We start from the raw sequence: 23,253 nt of genomic DNA, 5'->3' as shown, positions 1-23,253 counted from the left end.
ACATGAATCATTGATTGTAAAAACTAAAAGGTAAAGAAATTCCCATGAATATTAATGCTTATAATAATTTGTTTACTTTTTATTATTTTTAATTAGTGACTGTAGCAATTATAAATATTTAAAAAACTTTAACTTTTAAGAGTTATTTGTTAGTTAATTATTATTTGATAGAATGTTAATCTTATTTTAAAGTGAATTTACCCCCAATAACACTTTGTTTTATGTAATTATTATAATGTTGTTTGTTTGTATAATTTAAACCTTTATATCAGTTAAAAAATTTACAAGTATTTAATGTTTTTCATAAAATAGTTAGCCTCCATTTGCATCATATCAACACATCTTAAAAGTTATGCAATCAAAAGTCTCAAACAACAATGTATTCCTTAATCTGAAATTAATAACTTTTTGAATTGATTTTGATATTTTGTCTAGTTACCCTAAGACTAGAAGGTTGTATTCCTTAATGTACCCTAAATTCGTGAAGAACTTGGAACTTTAGATAAATAAGAAAGTATAAAACTCTTTACATTTTTAACAGGTTGGAGACAAATTGCAAAGTTCTTCACTTAGTTTCAGACATTTCAACAAAATCCTAATTCTGGTATCACAGTGGCGGTGGGTGTAAGAATGGGGAACAGACGCTTCACTCAGGTAGCAACCAGCGACGAGGAGGACGAAACGCCTCCGCCGAAGCAGCAATCCACCGACAGTGCCTCCGAGAACCGGTTGAAGCAGCAGCGCAAGAGGAAGAGGATGAAGCTCCAGGAAGAAGAGGAGGAAGATGATGAAGTGGAGAAGGAGAGCGAAAAGGAGGAAGATAAGAACAAGAAGAGAAAGATCAGAGACAAGCAGGACGGAAGATCTAACGAAGAAGAGGAACCGCCGCAGGAAGACGCTAAACCCATCGGTGAACCAATTAGGGTTTCTGGAAAGGGGAGAGGCCGGAAAAAACATTTTGATTCTTTTGAGTACGACGGAAACCAATACACGCTGGTATTCATTTTTTTTTTCACTAGGAATTTGAGGAAAATAGTATAGACTATTTGATTTGAATGCCTAGTTTCAAATTAATTTTTCTGTTGCTAGGGCTCACGTGTATGATTGTGTTATGGAAAATAATCAATGCGCTAGATGACACCTAGAGAGTGAGAAGAGAGGAAAGAGAAATAAGTGTATGATGTATAAGAGTGTCTATATATCATCATCCTTGTGTTATTTCTAAGGGCTTTGATTTCTGCAACTTGAATCAAGTAATTACAACACAGTAGTTGTCACTAGCAGTGCATTACTGCATTTTAAGGAAAAAAATTAGTTAATGCTTATTCTAAATCCAGTGGCAGTGTAATTTACATAATCTTTCCAAAGCCCACTCTTCGTATTTTCTGGCAACAGAGTGAGAAGTGCAGACGTTTCAGCTATGAAGGTGGCTTGTGCATTGTTTTTTAGGTTGATGGTTGATTTGTGAAAGTGGGTGCTGAAGACATTGTAAGAAAAGAAATGTGTTGTATTCGTGTGTTTTGATAACGCTTTTTCTGCAGGAAGATCCTATACTTCTCACACCTGAAGACAAAGACCAAAAGCCTTATGTGGCAATTATTAAGGTAACTTTTTTTGTCAAATATATACTTTTGCTTTAAGATGACAATAATTTTCGAATGTCTGGGAACATTAAGATGTTATGACATTTGGCAATCTGCCTTGACATAATGTACTGGATTTTGGTGATCATCAAGGTATGTCACCATGCATTGGCGAAAATGTAATAAATTCTGTCAGTAGTACATGGAATACAAATAACAATTTCCTGCTCATTAATAATAAATTCATGTTTCTTTATTATGTGTATAATATCATATTTTTGCATTCCCATTTTGTTCCCTTATTGGAAATTCCAGGCTTGTGCTGGAGTTAGCACATTGTGTTACCTTTTTATTTTGAGTTTTGGTAACTAGTTTACCAGTTTTTTTTTTTTGTTTTTTTTTTTTTCATGTTGTATGCATTGAATCTTGCTGAGAAGTTGAGCTGCATTGATGTTTTAAGGTCTGGTAATGCCGTTGATTTTTGTCCTCTGTCTTGTGGGAGAGGAGAGGATGGTGTTATCTTTTCTTTTTCTACAAAATGTAGTTATAGATTTTTTCTCTCTCTTAACCTTCTAATTTAGGGGTTGCTTTTTAAGGACATTACGCAATCCATAAATGGCAGCATGATGGTCACAGGCCAGTGGTTCTATCGACCTGAGGAAGCTGAAAGGAAAGGTGGTGGCAGCTGGCAATCACGTGATACAAGGGAGCTGTTTTATAGTTTCCACCGTGATGATGTACCTGCAGAATCTGTTATGCATAAGTGTGTGGTGCATTTTGTTCCCATACACAAACAGCTTCCAATTCGTAAGCTGCATCCTGGGTTTATTGTGCAAAAGGTGTATGACACAGTAGAAAGGAAACTCTGGAAGCTAACTGATAAGGACTATGAGGACAATAAACAGCAAGAAATTGATGAACTTGTTCAGAAAACTCTTCAACGTTTGGGTGAACTGCATGATATCGAGCCTGAAGAACCTGTTGCTGAACAGGAAGATCTGATGAAAAATAAAAGAATCTCGAGGAAAAAGAGCATTTCACCTCTCGATGTTTCAAAAGAGGAGGAAACATCTCGTAAGAGTGACCAATCTCTGAAACCTGAAACACCGGGGAGTTGTGCAAATAATGCTTCAGAACATTATCGTATACTAGTGGATTTTAATGCTCTAACTGGAGATACTCATCGTGACAAATGTTTGGAGAAGTTGCTTCAAAGTGTTCAATTCATATTTAACTCCGATGACAGCGCAAAGAAGGAAGACAAAGTAAATGACAATTCTGATGCAGTCAACAACGGGAACAATGACAAAAGTTCAGAAGTAGCAAATGAATGTAAAGACAAGGCTCAACAGGTACATGGTGATATGCTAAATTGTTTTGGTGATGATTTCTTGTGTGGGATTGCTTGTTTTCTCATCTCCTTCTATTTATTTCCCTTTTCTTTGCTAGTTGAGGGTTATAAGGATTCCAGCATTTACTTTTTTTTCACTCTACAGAGTTCCAAGTCTTTTATCTGGCCAGATGTTGCTGTTCCAGCTGTAGTTGCTCTAGAAAAAGCATCGCATGATACCTTTTCATCAGATTATCAGAAATATAATCAAAAGCTACGGCAATTAGTATTTAATCTCAAGGTTAGAAGCTTCTCTTCTGATATGGATTGTTAACTTGAAACGTTTTTAAATGATGCACTTAAATGATTAAAAAAATATATTGCTGCTACATTATTGGACTTTTTTTTTCTTCTATGGATATTTTGATTATAGTATTATTAAAAAATAATTTCTAAGATATAGAATGTGTGATAGAATGTTGACAATCTTTTCTTTGTCATATATTCCTTATGCTATCACTGATGAGTTATTGATTGTAATTTTGAAATTGCAATTATGTTTAAACTGCTTTATTTTCTCTTTTTTTGATGTAATTAACATATTTTCATATTTGTAATTCTGTCCAGTAGTTTTTAATGCACTAAAAATTATTTATGTTATGATGTTATTTTTCCCAGTTTTCAATTACGTAAAGTTTAGTTTAGCAAGATGTTTGGATTAAAGGAGGAGATGCAATCATATTCCATTGTTTGGATTGTGGAAAAAAGGGTAGCATGGCATGGAACCCAATAAAACTCTTTCCATGAAATTCTACTGCTTACCTTCATTCCCCCCCTACCCACCAAATTTTGGATGGTATGGGAGGGAAGTGGGAACGTGTTATGACTTTTTTTGTTTGATTATAAAATGCCATTGTTTCCCTACCAAAGCATCTTTTCCTTTTCTCCACACTGCTCAGCGGATGCAAACTTCTTCTCTCCATTATTTCAGCTCATCAGCACCCTGGATTACAATATTCCGTTACTTTTACTTAAATCCCATGAGTCATATCTAAATGTGTTTTTTTCTTCATAATAGTGTGGAGTTTTAACATGAAATTAGGCTTGCTGAGCAAGCTTTGGGAAGGCTCTTTATGGTATAATCTCATAAATTGTTCTTTTTATTTTGTTTTTATTACAAAACTTATTCCCTTTTCTGTATAAGCCTGCCAAATTTCATGCCAAAACCTTTTTTGGGTAAATACCATTTGCCATTAGTTTAACACTTATGGGGGTTAATTTCTGGAATAAGTTATAATTTTAACAGTTCTGGAAGTTAGTTTCTGGAATGTATTATCACAGTTTGGATATTAATTTCTGGCTCACTACCAGAATAAATTTCAGAAATTAATTTCCTGAAACAGGGTATTTTGGAAAAAAAAAATGTTGAAGGTGGATGCGGAAGTAATTTGCAATCGCCTTCAACTAAAATGAATTTTGCAAAACTTACTATAAGTAACTTACTCTGATGAAAGACCTAGAACAGATCAAGGAGGTGGGCTAAGTAAGTGGAGGGATGCTTACCTCCCTTCTCTATCTCTTCAGCTTAAAATAGCTTTTAGACGCTCATTACATATACTAGATGTTTGGGAAAATGAGAGAAGTTAAAAGTAAAATTCTTTAATGTGATAATAATGTGAAAAACTGAATTGTATAAATTAAATATATTGTCTGTAATCCTGAAACTACCTTTCTTTCTGAATTTTTATAAATAATTTATCATGAAAACAAAAATATACTAATTTTGGGCACACTTTCAACTCTTGTGAGCTTACAAGAATCCCATTCAAATTTTGTTGATTTTTGTATTTGAGCAGGATTGTTTAATTGAAACAAAATAAACTAAATTACTTATAATATGCTTATTGCAGTATGTATTCTTATAATGGAGAGAGAAAAGAAAAAATGGCTTGCCTAACAATAATTATATTTTGTTAATTACTAATGACATAATACTAGCATACAGAGGGAGAGGGAAAAGAGGGGTCAAAGAATAGAAGGGGCTGAAGAAATCGGGGTGTATGAAAAAAATATAAAAGAAGTGGCAAGAGGAAAAAGGGGAGGGGAAAGAGAAGAGGAGAACGACATAAAGGACTTCTGGCCTGAGAAAGTGGAGAGGGGGATATGAGAATCATACATTAGGCAGAAGTGAATGGGTATATGCAGAGGAAGGGCAAAAAAATTTGAGAGGTTTATGGTTAGGCTGAGTGAAGAAGTTAGTTCTTCCTCAGGAAAGGGATTTTTCCGTTTTTACTTCGTCTTCCATCTTGCAAGGAGCTCTTCTCCATCCTTAGCCACTTTTCATCTTCATTTCCTACTTCTATACTGTAACAGATGCTTTTCTTTTGAGTGAACCAAATTCAGTATAAACATTAAATAATATTAATCTTATCTATAACGATCTGGGTGCCTAACATAATGCCTAAATAAATTCATTATAACTACCACTGCTCTGGAGCTTTTTTTTTTGACTTGACATTAATATGAATATTTTCTTATATTATTTAATTCTGTAGTGATAATGATTTACTTATATTTGCTTTTTTCCTTTTGGCAGAACAATGCAATCCTAGCACGCCGTCTATTAAATGGAGAGTTGGAACCTTCTAAAATATTGAATATGACTCCCAATGAATTGAAGGTATTTTTTTTCTATTTTCCTTCGGTGACAATTTTCTGTTGTGTGCTCTTATGATGAATTTATTCTGTAGATTTTATCTTATTATTTTCTGAATTAAACCAGCGGCTTCTTGTGATTCTTTTAGTCTTCAGCATATTATACCTATTTAACACATCCTTGGTGAAAACCTATCCTTATGTTCTTGAGCAATGTTAATCACCCTGCATTTGACCTGTTGATTTGTTTTCTTTGTATTACATGGGGCACCCTTCTTGAGTTAAATCACTCTAACATTGGTTGTGTTTGATCATTTGGTGATAAATACAGTACCAGGTGCCTTTGTTTTACACATTTATAATCAACAAGTGCTCTTGTCCACTTTTGGGCTGAGAATTGTTTGTTGCTCGTTTCGTATTAATTTAATTTTAAGCTGGTAATATTGTAGTTTTCCTTATGGTCTACATTAGTGCGAATGTTCCAGAACAACCCAAACCTCCCCTCCACCGTGTCTTTCAAATTTTCATGGCTTTATAGTGCCATTTTTTCATGTAGAAATTAGTGATGTTCATTACCCGTTGTTTTGTATAAATATGGGAAGGGGTTACTGGTTGAGTGTGTATGGATTGGCATGTGCTCAGCTGGGAGTTCTGTTCATTGTGGAGTCTGTGAATCAGTTTGAAAGTGGATTTGGGATCATGGGGAGTAACCAGAGCAGCCAGATTGAGAGGTGACACCAACACATTCAACCAGACATGGTGAGGGCATAGACCAGGAAGACTGACGGAAGCGAGTGGCACCATCAGGAGGTGGTTGTCAGAGTAGAAGAAGAGCTGGACAGCTATGATGGGTGGCTAGCACTGAAGAAAATATCTATCATGGAATGTCAACAAATAAATATCTATTCACAGATTTGGTTCTTTGGTTGAATTCTACTGATTGCATGCTCCTGATGTCGTCAAGGTATTATTTGGCTTAGTAGCATGCTACTGAAAGGAGCAGTTTTGGTGTTGAGAAATGTTGATATGGTTTGAACTTTGTCGCGGAGATGGGATCCCATTTGGTTGGAGGAGTTATTGTCTTCATGTTTTCTTCCATTAGTGTATTGGAGAAGATTTGGAGAGGGGCTTCTGTCAGAAATAACATTTCTTAGGGACTGAATTGATTTGAAAAAAATATCATCTTATTGAATGTCAGCAGTTCTTTTAAATAACTAATATATCTGTTATTTATTTAATTGTGCAGTGATGGGCAAAATATGCTTTGGTCTACATTAAAGTCCTAAATTAACTGGAAATTTTGTTTTGATGTTCATGAAACCATGAACTTGTAAATTTTGGTCCCAGTTGTGTTTTTGTATGTGGTTACGATTTGTGTGCGGATTCTGCTTTATAGGAAGTACATGGTTTAGTAGGAAGTAGTTGCTACATTCTACAACAATTACAGTGTTTTTATTAATTTAATTGAATGTCCTTAAAAATATTATTCGTTTTATAACAATGCTTAGAAGTGTTTGAAGTCTCGAGTTCTCTTTTTAACGGTACAGCCGATAAATCACCATTTATTACAACTGACTCAATTTCGTAAAGCTTATTTTGTTTAGATTATTCTGACTGATGATTCTATAGCTTATTTGGTTATTCACTGAATGTTTGAATTCTAGGAGGGTTTGACTGCGGAGGAAACAAACAAGAAAGAGCCTGATGAGTCACAACAAATGCAGGTCACTTTCATTTCATGCCAAAATATTATAATTTGTTAAATTGTGTAGAGATATATGTTGACTGTTAGCTTTACTCTATATGGGAAACAGATGACGGGTGCTCGATGCCGTAGATGCAGTGAGTGTAAGGTGGGCTTGAGGGATATAATCCACGCAGGCCATGGTGATCGATATCAGGTTTGCGCATCATGTTCAACTGAAATCTGAAATTTCAAAACCATCTCCTATGCGTTACATAGATTTGCTTGATTGTTGCTCTGCTTGTGCAGCTGGAATGTATTGCCTGTGGTCATTCCTGGTTTGCCTCCCGTGATGAAGTGTCTGACCTGACTTTAGATGCATCAGATTCAAAAAGAAGTGTAGGTACAGCGCCATGGGCCACTGCAAAATTTGAAGATGTTGAGAAGAAGCTGGTTAGTCCCCGTGAATCTGAAAAGAATGACATATTTAAGAAAACAAGTGAAGCATATATGCCAGTTTTGGATTCCCAGAAATCGTTTGGCAAGTCTAGGAAAGATGAAAACGTCCAAGCTTCAAAACAGGTTGACTAGTGACTAGGAATGGTTATTCTATGCTATAGCTAGTTTTAGAATTTTTATGGTACTGATGGTAGCAAAAGATTGTATATACTTCGCCTTAAATAGAGCCATTGGTTATCTAATAAATAGAGCCATTGTTTATCTGTACAGCTTAAGTACATGTAAATGCTTATGTAGAGTGCTACTATAGCCATTTATCATAGTTATTGTCCTCGAACATCTTATTGGGTGTGATGATGTTTCACGTTTCATATTGTATAGCAGCGTTGAACATTGTTGAACAATGACTGTATAAAGCTTCATTGGAGATGAGAAAACAAGAAAGTTTTGATGTAAAACTATGAAAGTATAGCAGATGGAATGAAAAAGAAGTGGTTATCTGGAATAATATATGAAGAAGAGTGATATTACCGGACATTTGAAGTTGAGAAGGAAGGTGAATAAAGAGAATGGAAGCAACTAGCAAGCCAATGGAGTGAAGTCACCCTTTTCACTTTGTGACTTTCCAAATAATTAAGAGTTAAATTAAATAACACATAAACTCAACCTTTCATACCACACTATTCTTCTAACACTATTACAAGCCTCGCAACCCCACTTGTAAATTATCTTTATTGTTATCATCCTTAATATTATAGGTTATGGTTGATCGTGAAGTTCTTTATTCCTTTTAACTTCTCATATTTATTATTATTATTATATTTTTTTTAGCAACCACCATCATGTGCTTGTCACTCATTCACCATTCTTTACTACTATATTATATCATTATCATTATAATTTTTATTCTCATAATCCTTAATTTCATCGATATCGCCACAATCACCATTGGTTGTTGGTGCCAAAATAGGCAGTCTGTCTCGACTGATAAGTAAAGTAGTAAAAAGGTGTTGGTTTAATCTAATTCGTATTTATCACTTATGATTTTCATGTCTTCGACATTATATCAAGTTATTGGACTATTTAAAAATAAATAAATATAAGTTAAAAGTATTTTGAAATATAAAATATAAAATTAAATATGTATTTTAAAGTCAATTAGCATTAATGAAATTAATTTAATTTTTAGATTAATTACTTTTCTTGAAATAATACTAAATTTTTCTTGAGGTTATATTAATCTCAAGTGGTATAAAGCTGAGATGTATAAATAGTATGTACGAAAACCTGAAAAATCTATCACTATGCATAGTGTTTCTGAGGATAGAGAAAGTAGTCTTGAGTAAAATGATATGGTTAAATTGTGTTTTAGTTATTCAAAATGCATGTTATATATGTCAAGGTTATGTTTTAGGTATATTGCATGTGAGATATGTAATATGGATATGTGTAGTTTTTTTTTTTCTTTATATGTTTTGGAATGGAACATTTCAAAGGATAGAAATGTGTGGTTTGTAGGTAGGGGGATTTCTTGGGTAAGAAATGGTGGAAAGTGGAATATGAGGACTTTGTTTTGAAGGAGAGGGGGAAAGTAGATTCCGTCCATAAGATTTTTGGTGTAAATTTTTTGGTGAGTAGGAGAAGTTTTAGTTCCGTAGAAGTCAAGCGAATGACTGGTAAACTTTGTGTGTTGGTATAGTTGGTAAACTTCGTCTCTAAATCTCTTTTAGAGACCATTGAAAAGTGAATTCTATTCATAAAACTTTAGGAGTAATATGAAGTTATAGTTTTTGTGGTGAGAGACTAGTTAGTCTGTTACATGCATGTTGTAGTTGAAAACCTGATATTTGTTTAATTATTTGAGAACGAAAGACTGAAAACTTTATGAGAATATGTAACAGTTGTGAAAATAGTTTATGAGACAACTTTGTATAAGTCAATGCCTTATTTCACTAGTGTGTGAGATCACGAGTGGTTGCATTATTGCTTTGATGACATGTTTTGAGTTAGGACATGATCATGGATCGAGTTAAAATGTTGGTTGATGTAATTATCTTTTTTATATTGTTTAGTTGTGAATTGTGATAGTAAAGTTGATTGCTTGTATGTTAAATTACTCTTATTTATTTGTGTGTGATGGTGATGATTGTATTTTTATAGGGAGCATATGTATGATAAAAATAGATGTAGGTAGAGATGCACAACAATTAAGAGATGTGTTGAGGTTTTAGTGGAGAGAGATTTATTTTGGAATAATGTATTTGAGATATTTGAATTCTATTTATAATCGAGTTATTTTATGGATTAGATTTTGAATTTTGGGTTTGATTTTGAGATTAAATAGAGATTTGATAGTTAAGTTTTTTATTATAATTCAATTAATTTAGTAAGATGTTAGAGACATTTTAAACGTAATGATATATATATATATATATATATATATATATATATATATATATATATATATATATATATTATATTATGTGTGATCTAATAAACTATAAATATTTACTTATTTAAATAACTACGATGAATATTGATATTAACATACGGATGAATATGTACATATTTCATTCTTGACTTTGTATTCAATTAAAAACAACAAATATTATTTATATATTTATTCTAATTAATGTGGGAATTTTTGCCTAAGAAGGAATTTGAAAACACCAATGTAAAAAGATATATTTATTACCTCTAATAGTTATGTAACATCTTTTTATTATTATTAATTTTATTTGTCATTAATTACCATTTTATTGCGATCCTTATCATCACTACTGTTACCTTTTATTATTATTTCTATTATTACTATTATGATATCTTATTATTTTTTTAACCTTATAATTCACACTAACATTCTATCAAATTAATACTTATTTTTTTCTCACCTTGAAATCATACTTTTATATTCTTTATTGTCTTAGTATATAATAACCATCAATTACATTATTAAAAAACACCATTAAAATTCATAATGGTAAAACATATTATAACAGCTGAAAACATTCCAAAAAGAAAGTGTATTATATCAATATCGATCGAACTCTACTTTTTTTTTTTTACATAAGATCATTTTATGTAAAGATAATCCTTTTACATTTTTTTTTCTAATTTTTGAATTTAGTACACACTTTTTTTTAAGTAAAAGAAACTTTCTTTCGTTAAAGTGTATAAATTAATTTTTTATTTACTTTTTTTTATTGATAATGAAAATACCAATTTTTTTTTTTTAAAAAAAAGCATGCTACACTCAACATTCTTATAGAAGTATAGTTTTTGAGAATTTTCATGAAGTGTTGTTTGCTCTCCTTAAATTTTAAGAAAAACAGAAATTTTGTGACGATAACATGAAAAACCCAAATGGTAAAAGCATGAAACAAAGAGTCCAAGATTCCGTGAGTTTGATGTGAGTCATTGAATTTGGGTTCTTCTCCGCCAAATCCAATCACATGCAAAGACCCTTCGTTGTCTTTGACCACCTCCCACCCCTATGCCATAAATAATAATTAAATAAAGCTTTTCCCTTTGTCCTTATTCATCTCACTCCAATTTACACTTCTACCCTTCCTCTTCCTGCCATGCAAATTTTTCTACAAGATGTGAAAAGCAACAAATCACCCTTTATATAGAAAATCTTCATACAACATATTTACGACACAACACTTTAATCTGAGTTTTGGCCAAACATCTTTCAACTCCTTTACTCATACAATTACTTGCCTTGCCCGATAGGGAAATAACAAGAAGGCTATATATTATTGCCAATAAATTTACCATAGCAAAACTGCAGATCTGATTCTCAACATTATTGCTGTTTATTGTTAAATCTCTCACTATTTATTATCATTGTAAATGCACGATACACCCATTTAATTATTCGATGATTGTGGGATTCCGTTCTTGATAAGTTAATGTTATATCTATCTGCCATTCCCGAAAACATAAGATAATGTTATGTTTCAGAAAATCACCTCAAAGTGTCACTGTTACTGTTGTAAGACTACTTACTGCATGAAATTCCAATGTCACCCTTCTCTTTCTGCACTGAATACTAAAGCCAAAGGTCGTTCCTCGATGGTCTCATTTGTCATCTCACGAGGCCACTCTCGATTCTTTCTCGGGTTGCTCGCTTGCTTTGCTTAGATCACTTGTCCAGTGGGACACAAACAATATTAAATACTAAAGAAATCCAAAAAATAAAACCAGCTTCTTATGATGGTGCTTCAAGAGCATGGCTTTGTTTTAGTAGGGTCATCATGTGCATTAACCTTGTGGTAGTAACTATAGTATGCAGTAGCTTGCTGTGGTTTCTCTCTCTTTGTTACATATTTATCTTGGATGTGAGAGAGAGAGAGAGAGAGAGTTCATTGCTTCTCTCTCTTGCAAGTGTAGCTTCCGGTACTGTTTCTAACAAAGCTTTTTGGCACCATTTACCATGTTTCACTGCTCCTTCTGTTGTGTTGTGTGCTAGCTTGCCTCTGGTGTCTACAACCCACTTGTGCCTTTTGTGGATACCAATTTTGAGTCACAAAAAAACACAATGGCCCGGTACTTTTGACTCTTTGATCAAATGGGTTGGTTTCATGAGTTGTTCTCCTGCACCCTTTATGCTCAAGTTTAGAGATTTATGATTCTGCATTGAAGCTGCTTCGTGGGTTCTCTCCTTTTTCTTCAGTTTACTTCTCCAAGATCTACTCTAGTATGCCCTTTTCCCCCTTTTTTATTTATTTTAAAAAAATTCCCTCTTTCTTTGCGTTTCTCCTTGTTTTGGTTTGGTATCATAATCATTGTGTACTTTATTATTGTTTTTAATCAAGTTTTGTGCAACACTCATCCGTGTCACTTTACTCACATTTGGGTGTTATGGAGATCATACAGTGTTCTTTCCAGCTTTTTCCTTTTCCTTTTGCAATTATTTGGCACCCAACAGATCACAAGGCGTTTCTTTTTCGGTGCTTGGAATCAATATTGTTCTTTTTTATTATACTTCTTTTTTATAATCTAACTAGAACCAATTATTTTCTAGGGCACTGTTGAGACGTGGCCTTTACAATAATGGTTGTTCGCAAGGTCACTATTGTCATTGCAAAATAGCATGTTTTAATGAGAATGTAGAAAAGTGTTCTACAGTGTTTAGACTGTCTGATACCGCTTCTTAATTGCAATCAACAATTTGCTTTATGCAATATCTTCCTGCGTCAATTGTTATTTTTCATCTCCTGAATTGAAATTTTTGGAGCTGAACACGTTGTTGATTATTATAGCCGAAGTTTTGTTGTAATTTATATGCACTCCTCAATGGATGCTATGGCCCTTTTTTTAATTTCCTCAATGGAAGATCTCCCTTGTATTCCCGGTAATTGTAGACATCAGATTTAAATTTTGTTAGATGATAGGTTCCATGCTGCATTTTGTCAACTTTGTAAAGTGGACTTTGTTCTGTTTGAGTGTGTTGCATTGCACAAACTAATATATGTTTTTTTTTTCTTGATGATATTGCAGGTCTTTGGATTCATCAATGGGACAAGAGTTGGAGCTGGATCTTGATGACAAGTCTTCAGTGGGTCTGAGTCCAAATACTGTTCTTCCATCTCATCAATACTGTGTGAATGTGAAGAAGATATCAAAGAAAGGGAAACCCTCTGGAAAAGATGAATTTTTTACTCTCAAGGAGGGCTTTGCTGAGATCAAATTTGCTCGCTTCCGCAGTTCTTCGTGTAAGAATCATCTCACTAAACCTCATGGATTGGAAGGTAATATAGAAACCAGGCCCACTTCCATGTATCGGAGTTCAGAAGAAGTGAAAAGCAGAAAGAAAATGGGCACCATGGTAGAGGGAAGGAAAAAGATAGAAATTTCAAGGAGAAGTGATGCCTCCTTCACAGGTAGCATTGTTGATTCGTTGTGTGGTTCAGATGATGAAGGTTCTGGGGTTAGATCTCCAGATAGCTTTATTGAAATTTGTATAAATTCAGATGTTAAAAATAAGAACTCTACCACAGCACGAGGGAGAGATTCTACAAATTTGAAGCCCAGAAGTGATAAAGTTGCTGATTCTGTAATCAATGGCAATTGTTGTGTTGAAAAGGACACAGTCTACTCGCTTCAAAAGTCATTCTCGGCTAAGGCAGAAGTCTCTCACTTGCCATCTCCATTGGGAAGTGATTGCTCATCAAGCGCAAGTCCAAAAGTCCAATTCATCCATAGCAGGAAAAGGCTGAATCACTTCACAAAGTCAAAATCACTGAGAAGTCCAGTGAGTCAGGTACCGGAGAGTAATGATATCAAATCAAACGAGAAAGCAAACATTGCAAGAAATAGGACTTATCAGAAATCACTGTTAAATGACTTGTCCAAAACAGGAAAGCATTCTGATATCATTTCTGAGTTTATCAACAGAGAAATCCAGTATTCAGGTATAGCTTCTTCACCAGTTCACCTGCATGGCAATCTCAAGTTCGAAAATAAACATGGAGTGCCGTTTTTTGAGTTCAAGGTGAAGTGCCCTGAAGATGTGTTTGTGGCCAAGACATGGAGAACAGGTAATGCTTTCAACTGGGTATATACCTTTCATTCCATTGATAATAGAAAGAAGAGCAATGCTACTGGGTTGGGATACCATGATTTTGACAAAGATTCCTCAACAGTTGCACAGATGCTAGTTTCAGGTAATTTATGTTCTGAACTAGAAGGCAAAGTATTTGACAACTCTATGGTGTCAGAATTTGTGTTATACGATTTTACACACTCAAGACAAAGCGTTTCGCATGAGAAGAAGTCTTTCAGTGAACCAGATGCTTCAAAAACTCTGAAAGCTTCCCATATTGGATGGAAAGAAGAAACTATGGGGTTGGATGAGAACCGTGCAGTCAAAAACAAACCTCAAGACAAATCTCCACTGAGCAATGTTGAATTTAATGATTTAAGTTCTTTTCCTTGCTCATCCGCAGAATGCCATTCAAACCTTGAAATTGCTGCCATTGTCTTGCAAATTCCGTTTTCCAAGAGAGAAAGCTTGAAGTACAAAAGAGGGGACATAATGAGTGGTAAAGAACATTCCAACATAAGAGATCTATCTGCCGAAATAGATAAAAAGAGTCTTCATCACAGCAAAATCCAGGAACAGGTGAAGGTGGTAATACCAACTGGTAATCATGGTTTGCCAAATGCTGAAAGCCAGGGACCGTCATCGTTACTTGATCGATTGCGACACGGTGGAGGTTGTGACTGTGGTGGTTGGGACATGGCCTGTCCCCTTATTCTTTTAGGCAATCCTAGTATTCAATTTGCTGAGGACTGCCCACTTTTTGAGGAACATCAACCGTTGGAACTTTTTGTTCAGGTAAAAGTTGAGTTTCACACTCTTGTTTCTTTGAAGAGACTTGAAAATTGAAAACATATGAAATAGTAAAGGGAGATTTGGTGCTTAAGGCTCTCAGGCCCTACCTAATAGGAAGACTAGTGCATATTTACATTCCAGTTCCCAGAATGGATTCCACTTTCTTGTGTAGCTATTCATTGCACCAATCAGTTAGAAGATGGTGATTGGTTTTGTTCCATATTTCTACTAAATCCTAATGCAATAACCTTTCTGGCTGAATTTGAAAGAGTTCAGAAATGGCCAACACTATTTCATTGACAATAAATGGTCAAGGAAATATTGTCTTCATAACATTCCATTGAGACATTTAATCAACCTCTTCTTAGAGATGGGTTGCACCTACTTTTCAAATATGCTGATCAAATCACATGAACATGCTCTTCTGCAAAAATAGTCTCTTTATTCATTACTTTTAGAGATTTGCTTTATCTTTTATTTTTTCAATCTGGTGGGATAAGCCCTGTCTATGGTTGCACTTTGTCTTTCTTATACCTTCTGTGCATTTTTTCCACCCAAAAAGAATATACTTCAGATAAGTTAACACAATCCAGTGCACAGTGTATGTCCCAGTAGTTGAAAGATTCCTCGAATTAGCTTAAAAAATTAGAACTCTTTCAGTTATTTTTGTTTAGCAACCATTTGATATAAAGATAGGATTCATAAAAGCAAGGGGGTATACAGGAAAAGAATTAATCGTTGGATTGAACAATGAATTAATTCCATGAGACATGCATCTATATAAAGGATTTTGATTAAAACTTTCTTATTACAGCTTTCTCTGCTTTCTTTTTAGTGTGACAGTCTTAACTTTCTTTGTTACGACATTGTTATTGTTTTTCTAATACATATTTGACCTTTTGGTGCACAGGGAGCAAAAGGAAGCAGTCCTACCTTCAGCATGACAAGAATTGAAGAGGGGCATTATGCTGTTGATTTTCATGCACAGTTATCTGCTTTACAAGCATTCTCAATCTGTGTTGCCATTTTGCATGGAACTTCGGCCTCCAGCAGTGGAGGGCATGAGAAAAACCAGCAGTCATCTCAATGCAGTTCACTGAAAATGCTTCTTGAGGAGGATGCAGATTTTATTTTCAAATCAGTCACAACTGAGAAGAAAACTCGTTGCAAGAATCCAAAAGTAGCTCCTCGATCCTATGTGCTGAACCCACCCTTTTCTCCTATTGCACGTGTATAAAGAGCACACCTGACCTACCCTGCTGTAGTGATTATGTGGAAAACACATTTGTAGTGTGTTTGATTACATGCTACTGACATGGATTCTGATACCATGTTTGTACCATGGTTGGGAAAACACAGTATGTCATGATCTTGGAAGTGTGCAGAGGATCTTAGTGAGGATGTTTGCATCAATGTGAAGCTTTTTTTACCAGGCACAGTGCCTGCATGCAGAATCTGTTTAATACTGAGAGAAAGTGCAATGGGGATGATGGCACGTTAGAGTTGTCAAAATCATTCTTTGTAATAAGATGTTTTGTTCCAGTGAAGTAGGATAGAAACCAAGAATTGTTCATATTGTGTGGGATAGTTAGAATGGTGGAGGGAATACTTTACACTCAGTAGGAGATAGCATAGCAATCCTTTCTCTCTTTTTTCTTTGTATCTATTTTGATAAGACTTAGAAATTTATATAAACGGTGGAAAGTGGCTTGGAATAACTAGTAATGATACTTCTGCTTTGGTAGGCAATAAGCCTTGCAAATCTTTTTAAATAAATTTTGTTATTTTTTAATCAGTATCCTTTTAATGCTTACTTCAATATATAAATTATAATACATAATTTGAAATTTGTGATTTTCATTCATCTTCCTCTCTCAATTAAACATTTTTAATATTATTTTCTTTGTATTATGAATGTTTAACATTATTTTTGCTGGTTAGTAAAAAAGTATCATCTAAAAATGTCAAATTTTTCCTTTAATATTTATTCTTTTTACTGTTCTCAGTTTAACTGTTTATCCCTTATGATGAGTCTATGTTTATATAATTTTTAAATTGAATTTCAACATTCTCTTTAAAATATTAATTATTAAAAATGTAAGATGACTCCCTTTAAGCTATGTTCCCAATCTTCTTAAGCATGTTAAGCCCCTGAAATAAGTGCCCTAAATAAAAGGGGAAAAGATTAGGTTATTTATTCCAATCTTTCTGATAGATGTAGGCAAAAGATAATTTGTTTAGAGTAGAAAATATTTTAGATTGGATAATTAGAAATGTATTTTGGATTATATAATACATTATAATGTATTTTGGATATTTTGAAATATATTTTTAATTTTTAGATTAAGAAATGCATTGTATATTGTGTAATTCGTAATAAATTTTGAAAAAGTATTTTCGGATCTGAAAATATATAGCAACTTGTGCAATACATAATACCTTTTTCACACTAAACAATTCATAATGCATTCAATATTCCCATAGTTTCTTTTTGCCCATCCATATATGCATGGAAAGTCCAAATTGTCCACCCAGTTGAAAACATTTCGCAATGCATAATTGAAAAAATTCACCATAATTTAAAAATATATTCTAGATTGTAAAATTTCAAAGTCATAAATATATTTTAAATTGCACCGTTTTGTAATTTAAAAATATATATTAAATTATATAATTTAACTTATGTTTTGAAATCATACAATTTAAAATACATTTCTAAGTTACAAAATCTAAAATGTATTTTCATATTTGAAAATATATTCTAAATTATGTAATCCATAATTTAGAAATATATTTCAGAATCCAAAAATATATTTTAAATTATACAATTCAATACATTTTCTCAAACTATACAATCCAAAAATCATAAAAATAAAAATAGACCATATTAACCCTCGAAGAATACTAAAATTGTTCACATTCAAGGAAACAGGGAATTGAAAGAAACTAAGATATTCTACATGACTGGTTTGTGTTTGAGATTGAAAACTAGAAAAACATTTTGTCAATTCTTCATATGTATGATGATACTACACAACACAAGATCTTCAAATATACAGTATATTAAACAACATTACTGCTTGTGGCACAATCAGACAGACTTTTTTTACACTATATCTAGTTACCAAGAATACAAACTATCAACATTTGGGGAAGCTGCCGCTGGAACACCCTAACTTGTTACTTCCTAGTTTTCTCTCTCTCAGCATCTCTGTCATTGGCCTGGACGCATAAATCAGTGAGATGTGATGCTTCCAGAGAAAATGCCCTCTTGAAAAATTCATATGAAGCAAAAAACAGTGATCCTTGCGTCATGTACATAATCAACCGTGGAATCAACCCCCTGATGACAGCCATACAAAGCACAGAAACAAAAAATGTCATGGTGCAATTTGCATTTGAACAGAGATCCCAGGAAGGTAAATAATCAGTGGCTCCTATAAAGATGTTTTCTTCTGAACTAAATGACAGTGGCAAGACACAAGATATTATTACCTGTACAAGCCTTTCACACCTTCACCCTTACTAATTTTTTGGAGGGCGTGGAGCACACTATCGTATTGGGTTGCAGATCCAGGAATCTGCAGTGCACTCACTTTGATCAGAATCATGAATTAATAGTATAATGATATTCGTCAACCAAGAAAAAAGAATAACAGATATTATACTTTTTAAAATAAAATTTGAAAAATAACAAACAGAAATCATATTACAAGAATAGCATGATAAACAATATCAGCCTAGAGTTAAGAAAGGTTATCATCAGCAACTAATTAGATCGTTGTACCAGATTCTACTTCAGTAGTACCAAAAAGAATTTATACAATTGAAGGTTTTGCTTATAACAAACCTGTGTCTGTAATCTAGTCTTGATCACATCAAAAGGAGTTGTGAATAAAGCAGCAGTAGATCCAGCTAATCCTCCACATACTAACTACAAAAATTCATAAAAGAACCCAAGTCACATTCATCAGTGAGCAAATAAATGATGGTTAAGAGCAAGGAACAAATATTAGCTCACAGTTTGAAATGTGTTGGGTTGAACACTTGGTGGCATCACTTCCTTCAAACTTTCATATGTGTAAAACTACAATTGGTCACAGAAAATAGTAATAAATAAAACCATGGTTTCTGAAGCACTTGGAAAACCAATCATAAAAGACTAAGTAATATTAGCAAAGGGGATTTGAGAAGAAAACGTCAATAATCACAACAGCCTCGAAGAAAGAGATGAAAATCCTCATGGGAATAATGAATCTTTAGTATCAGGGTAAAAGTTGAGAGCCAGGAAGGAGAATGATGAATTTTCAGTAAGGGCTTTAGGACATGCGCTACCAAAACCTCATGCAAACAACCTCCTTCCTCCTTGGTGGTGATAAAAGGCTGTCTGTATCAGCTTCTTTGGTAAATGTGCATCAGATATGAAAACACCAACTGACCTTGATAATTGAATGTGGAACATTCCGGCATAGTACAGCTATCCAACCTGCATATAGGGAGGTAAAACCCCCATTTCTGATAACTCCAACCAATGCATCCCTGCACAGATATACTCAAAAGACCCAGCAAGTAAACTTAATACAATTTATACAGGTCTTACAGGGAAAAGTTCCAGTTAAAGTTTGAACCCATGAGCCTATGCACAGACATAACAAGCATCTCTGAACAACAGGGCACACATATTTGAAATGCTCAAATATATAAAGCAGGGGGTACTCAAAGCAAGCAGTTCTATGTCAAGAAAGGTGATGATATTACAAAAAACCAAGGCATACCAACAGTTGCGATAATGAGAACGAACTTGCATCTGCTGCTTTATTCGATCACTAGGAGTAAAAATGAAAGATGTGGCAATGCTTGCACAACCACCTCCTACACAATGGGCAAAAGAATGATACTCCTGCAGAAAAAGATGGTTGAAACCTCATTCATGCCAATAAACATTTAAAAATAAGAACGACTCATTGATGTTTGACACTGATAAATTTAAAAAGGGATTACAGGAATCATTTGATTGCTCCACACATTCAATCTTTATTTATAATCGAAGGAAAATAAGTAAACAAAAAGGAAATCTGAAAAAAAGTCCTAATTACAAGTTTCCCTATTACAAATAACGAATAAGATCTTTTACAACATTTACAAGTTTAGCTTGCAGTTTCTTCCACCTAGATGGTAGCACGTGAAGAAATAAGGGAATCAAGAAAAAGCAAAGCACAAGACAGCAAGGGTAACTTACTTCAAACAACTCCACTTAAATGAGTAGAATATAGAGAAAGATGAGCTACCTTTGGAAGATAAGGAAGCAAAGCTGCTTTGACTGATTCATAGGAAAAGGTATAAACTGCAGAAATTGGAGCTGAAGATGCAATATTTGTGGTAATTCCACGATATAGTCCAAGCAAACCTGAAATTAGTCCATCATCTGTGTGAAGAAGCCATCTAGTGGGAGATTTAATTCAAGAGGGAAAGTTAATCTAGATGAAATGATACATATAAGCTACACAGATACCTAAAAAGAAGTTATTTCTCTTAAGAACAAACCTCTATCAGAAACAATTGATTTGCCAATGTAAAAGATGGACCGGTGTTCAGCACGGCATGATTGAATAACTGTCTTAATTGTGTCAACAGGATGCAGACAAAGGCTGACACATACACCAGCTAACGCCCCAGAAAAAGCATGTTCTGGCTTGGCTTGGGAATTACCAGGCTTCGGATGGGTTGCAGAGAAAGTCTGAAGCTTAGGTTCATCATTAGTTATATCCAACAAATGCCTTTCTTGGACTTCCAGTGATTCATTTTCATCAATGCCATGTTGGCACTGCTCAGAAGCACTAGTACATGAAGCTAAACTGTCAATGTGACAGTCCGCATAGATACTACAAGAAAGTTTCTGACAATCACCAACTTCTGCCTTAGCATGGGGTACAGCTTGCAGAAAATAGCCAGAACACAGAGGGCTAACTATTCTTGTGTTCGGAATTGCAGCATTGGTCAATGATTTACTTTGGTGTGTGATTGAATTGCACACATCCCTCTCCTCGTTTGCCAATGCAGGGGTGCTTGTATGTAAGGAAATGCCACCGCCAGAAACTGAGGAATTAGCTTCCAGGTTCTCAAGCCGGGTAACATTCATTTGACAATTTAGCATCTCGACAGCATTTCTACATGCCCACCGATATACATTTCCAGATTTAAATGACATTTCCTCCCTCGCAAGTTTCATTCTTTTACAGTCTTTATTTGTTATTTTATCACTAGCCTTTAAAAACCTCTGGAATAAAGAATGGATATAATCTTGACTTTCATTAGGAGATTCAAACACTAATATCTTCTGCATTACCTTAGGAAAATCCAATCTTTCCCGCACAATCTTTGCAGCACCCACGGTAAGAGGATAGAATTTAGTGCCATTCGAAGTATATACCAGGTTATTCTTTCTCTCTCCAATGTTATCCAGAAGTTTCTCTTTTGAGAATCCGTTATCATCCTGATTCAAATTTTCCTTTGGGAGTAAAACCGAAAGCGATTGACTTGCAGAATCGCATACCTGACCAATTGCAGAGATGAGCTGAGCTGTGCTCAGTATCTGAGGGGACTTCGGTTGACAACTTCCATACTGTTGCTTACTCTCGTTCTTGGAAAGAGAAGGCGAATAATCTACACCCGAAAGATCCGTCTGAGTGGACGCTCCTGCCTGTTGAATCCGCCAATATTTTATGGACTGATGATCATTTTTGGGTGATTTATTGCTTTCAGACATATTCCTAAAATCCTTTGTCCCCTTCAAGAATCAGATAGCCCAAAAATAACTGGATAGAAAGGGCCTGTGAATGAAACTACAGTAACTATCAACAAACTACGTTAACAGCCAAATGTCGATAACACCATGAACTGCAAACTATATTAACTGTCAAGTGTCAATTATACAAACACTTAGCTCTCAGTCACACAATCTCTAACTAAATCGAAAGAGCCAAGAAGTATCGTAATTTCAGAACCTATGACTAAGGATTGACTGACGAAGTTCCAATCTTGAACCTTCCCCACTTGTTTTTCTTGGGAATTTCATAACAAGAACCTCGTTGGTCAAGCTTGAGTTATGGTTATGATACACACATGGAACACGAGAGACAATTTGAGAAACACTAAACAGCAGTCTTTTTAACTGTTAATTTTTATTTTCTCATTTGTGTGAGGATATAGAAATGAAGAGAATGGCACCCGAATCAAAAGTGGGAACATTAATTGAGCTAATTGAATGAGGAACTCTGCACAAGAAGAAAATTAGACAACGAATTAATTTATCGGAAAAAATGAGAGAGAAATAGAGAGAGAGCTGAGAGTGAAAGTTGACGGAGACTGAAAAGTGAAACCTTGATGAAAGCGATGGTGGGTGAGAAGTAGAAGAATCTCTGAAATTCATTTTTTCGAAGAAAGGGTTTAAGCAGCTGAAGCTGAACAATTCAAGGCGTGCCCAATTTGTTTTCTGTGCAGAAATTTTGTTTATCTTTTTATTCTCTTACTCTTATCTCTTCACCACCTCCTTCTCTATCTTTTTTTTACATTGATTCATTAAAAAAAGTAAATAAAGTTATAACACCAATTGTAATTAAATGGCCATACTTTTAATTTTAGACTGATAGAAAGTAATTTATGTTTCAATTTATTTATTTATTAGTGAGTTTTTAGAATGATAAAAGTAAGATAAGAAATGTCTGAGCCCGGGTTCGAACCGGGGACCTCTAGTGTGTGAGACTAGCGTGATAACCAACTACACCACCCAGACAGCTTTGTTGTCTGTCAAGCTTGAATTCATATTTTATTACTTATTATTTAGTTTACTTTTAGAGTTTTTTTTTGGGTGAAGCAATGAGACTTAAATTACTAAAATCTTTCACTGCTCTTAACATTCTATTTTATTCCACCTGGCAGAAACCCTGGTGAATTGCGGATTAATATATTGAATAAACACATAAAAGGAAAAATAATAGGTTATGTATTGGTAGTGTAAACAATTTACAGTATAATAATGTATGCCTGGATAAACTTATTTACAACAATTTGTTATAGGAAAAATACATGAAAAGAGTTTTCATAATTTAAAATTAACTAAATGGATAAGTCAATTTATAAAAGTTATCTTGTACAAATTCTTATTTTTTTTCTCCTTAATTAAATTAGTTTATGCACAAGT

The 23,253-nt window shown here is 34.1% G+C and overlaps 3 protein-coding genes and 1 non-coding gene across 8 annotated transcripts; 2 read left to right on the top strand and 2 right to left on the bottom strand.

Moving 5' to 3' along the window:
- Positions 1 to 485: 485 nt before the first annotated feature.
- On the top strand, positions 486 to 8,050 carry LOC124835164 (bromo-adjacent homology (BAH) domain-containing protein). 3 transcript variants are annotated; one of them, XM_088103268.1, is made up of 8 exons: positions 490 to 996; positions 1,542 to 1,604; positions 2,165 to 2,935; positions 3,080 to 3,214; positions 5,510 to 5,593; positions 7,233 to 7,292; positions 7,383 to 7,469; positions 7,562 to 8,050. In XM_088103268.1, the coding sequence occupies exons 1-8, from the start codon at positions 631 to 633 to the stop codon at positions 7,841 to 7,843; spliced, it is 1,848 nt and encodes a 615-aa protein (XP_087959394.1). In that variant the 5' UTR covers positions 490 to 630; the 3' UTR covers positions 7,844 to 8,050. The 3 variants fall into 3 exon arrangements, with proteins under 3 accessions (XP_087959393.1, XP_087959394.1, XP_087959395.1); XM_088103269.1 differs by having other exon boundaries at positions 491 to 996; positions 2,180 to 2,935; XM_088103267.1 differs by having other exon boundaries at positions 486 to 996; positions 2,180 to 3,214.
- A 3,753-nt stretch (positions 8,051 to 11,803) lies between these two features.
- Positions 11,804 to 16,771, top strand: LOC124835166 (bromo-adjacent domain protein, putative (DUF3527)). 2 transcript variants are annotated; one of them, XM_047310059.2, is made up of 3 exons: positions 11,804 to 12,413; positions 13,217 to 15,056; positions 15,964 to 16,771. In XM_047310059.2, the coding sequence occupies exons 2-3, from the start codon at positions 13,233 to 13,235 to the stop codon at positions 16,288 to 16,290; spliced, it is 2,151 nt and encodes a 716-aa protein (XP_047166015.2). In that variant the 5' UTR covers positions 11,804 to 12,413; positions 13,217 to 13,232; the 3' UTR covers positions 16,291 to 16,771. The 2 variants fall into 2 exon arrangements, with proteins under 2 accessions (XP_047166015.2, XP_047166016.2); XM_047310060.2 differs by lacking the exon at positions 11,804 to 12,413 and adding an exon at positions 12,464 to 13,070.
- Positions 16,772 to 17,919: 1,148 nt separating this feature from the next.
- LOC124835162 (Mitochondrial substrate carrier family protein) lies at positions 17,920 to 22,592 on the bottom strand. 2 transcript variants are annotated; one of them, XM_088103266.1, is made up of 10 exons: positions 22,433 to 22,590; positions 22,281 to 22,327; positions 20,598 to 21,883; positions 20,342 to 20,460; positions 19,829 to 19,953; positions 19,493 to 19,592; positions 19,075 to 19,140; positions 18,904 to 18,987; positions 18,549 to 18,634; positions 17,920 to 18,396 (listed from the first exon to the last, which is right to left on the bottom strand). In XM_088103266.1, exons 3-10 carry the CDS (start codon positions 21,817 to 21,819, stop codon positions 18,234 to 18,236), a joined length of 1,965 nt encoding a protein of 654 aa, XP_087959392.1. In that variant the 5' UTR covers positions 21,820 to 21,883; positions 22,281 to 22,327; positions 22,433 to 22,590; the 3' UTR covers positions 17,920 to 18,233. The 2 variants fall into 2 exon arrangements, 1 of the variants encoding a protein (XP_087959392.1); XR_015783265.1 differs by lacking the exon at positions 17,920 to 18,396 and having other exon boundaries at positions 18,904 to 18,983; positions 20,598 to 22,327; positions 22,433 to 22,592.
- Positions 22,593 to 22,771: 179 nt separating this feature from the next.
- Positions 22,772 to 22,845, bottom strand: TRNAV-CAC (transfer RNA valine (anticodon CAC)). The gene has a single exon. It is a non-coding gene; the product is annotated as a tRNA-Val (tRNA).
- Positions 22,846 to 23,253: the final 408 nt, after the last annotated feature.

This window comes from Vigna umbellata, chromosome 1 (assembly GCF_029865625.1).
Source record: "Vigna umbellata cultivar VRB3 chromosome 1, Vumbellata_1.0, whole genome shotgun sequence".
NCBI lineage: Eukaryota > Viridiplantae > Streptophyta > Magnoliopsida > Fabales > Fabaceae > Vigna > Vigna umbellata.
Note: the sequence above shows the minus strand (reverse complement) of the source record. Positions and strands in the feature narration are given on the sequence as shown.

Excerpts from the sequence above, each read along its gene's own strand:
- LOC124835164 (XM_088103267.1), top strand. The coding sequence starts at position 631 with ATGGGGAACAGACGCTTCACTCAGGTAGCAACCAGCGACGAGGAGGAC. Across the intron at positions 1,605-2,179 it reads CTTATGTGGCAATTATTAAG|GACATTACGCAATCCATAAA; the intron begins GTAACTTTTTTT and ends TTGCTTTTTAAG. Across the intron at positions 3,215-5,509 it reads AATTAGTATTTAATCTCAAG|AACAATGCAATCCTAGCACG; the intron begins GTTAGAAGCTTC and ends TCCTTTTGGCAG.
- LOC124835166 (XM_047310059.2), top strand. The coding sequence starts at position 13,233 with ATGGGACAAGAGTTGGAGCTGGATCTTGATGACAAGTCTTCAGTGGGT. Across the intron at positions 15,057-15,963 it reads CGTTGGAACTTTTTGTTCAG|GGAGCAAAAGGAAGCAGTCC; the intron begins GTAAAAGTTGAG and ends TTTGGTGCACAG.
- LOC124835162 (XM_088103266.1), bottom strand. The coding sequence starts at position 21,819 with ATGTCTGAAAGCAATAAATCACCCAAAAATGATCATCAGTCCATAAAA. Across the intron at positions 19,141-19,492 it reads TTCCACATTCAATTATCAAG|TTTTACACATATGAAAGTTT; the intron begins GTCAGTTGGTGT and ends GACCAATTGTAG. Across the intron at positions 18,635-18,903 it reads AGACTAGATTACAGACACAG|ATTCCTGGATCTGCAACCCA; the intron begins GTTTGTTATAAG and ends AGTGCACTGCAG.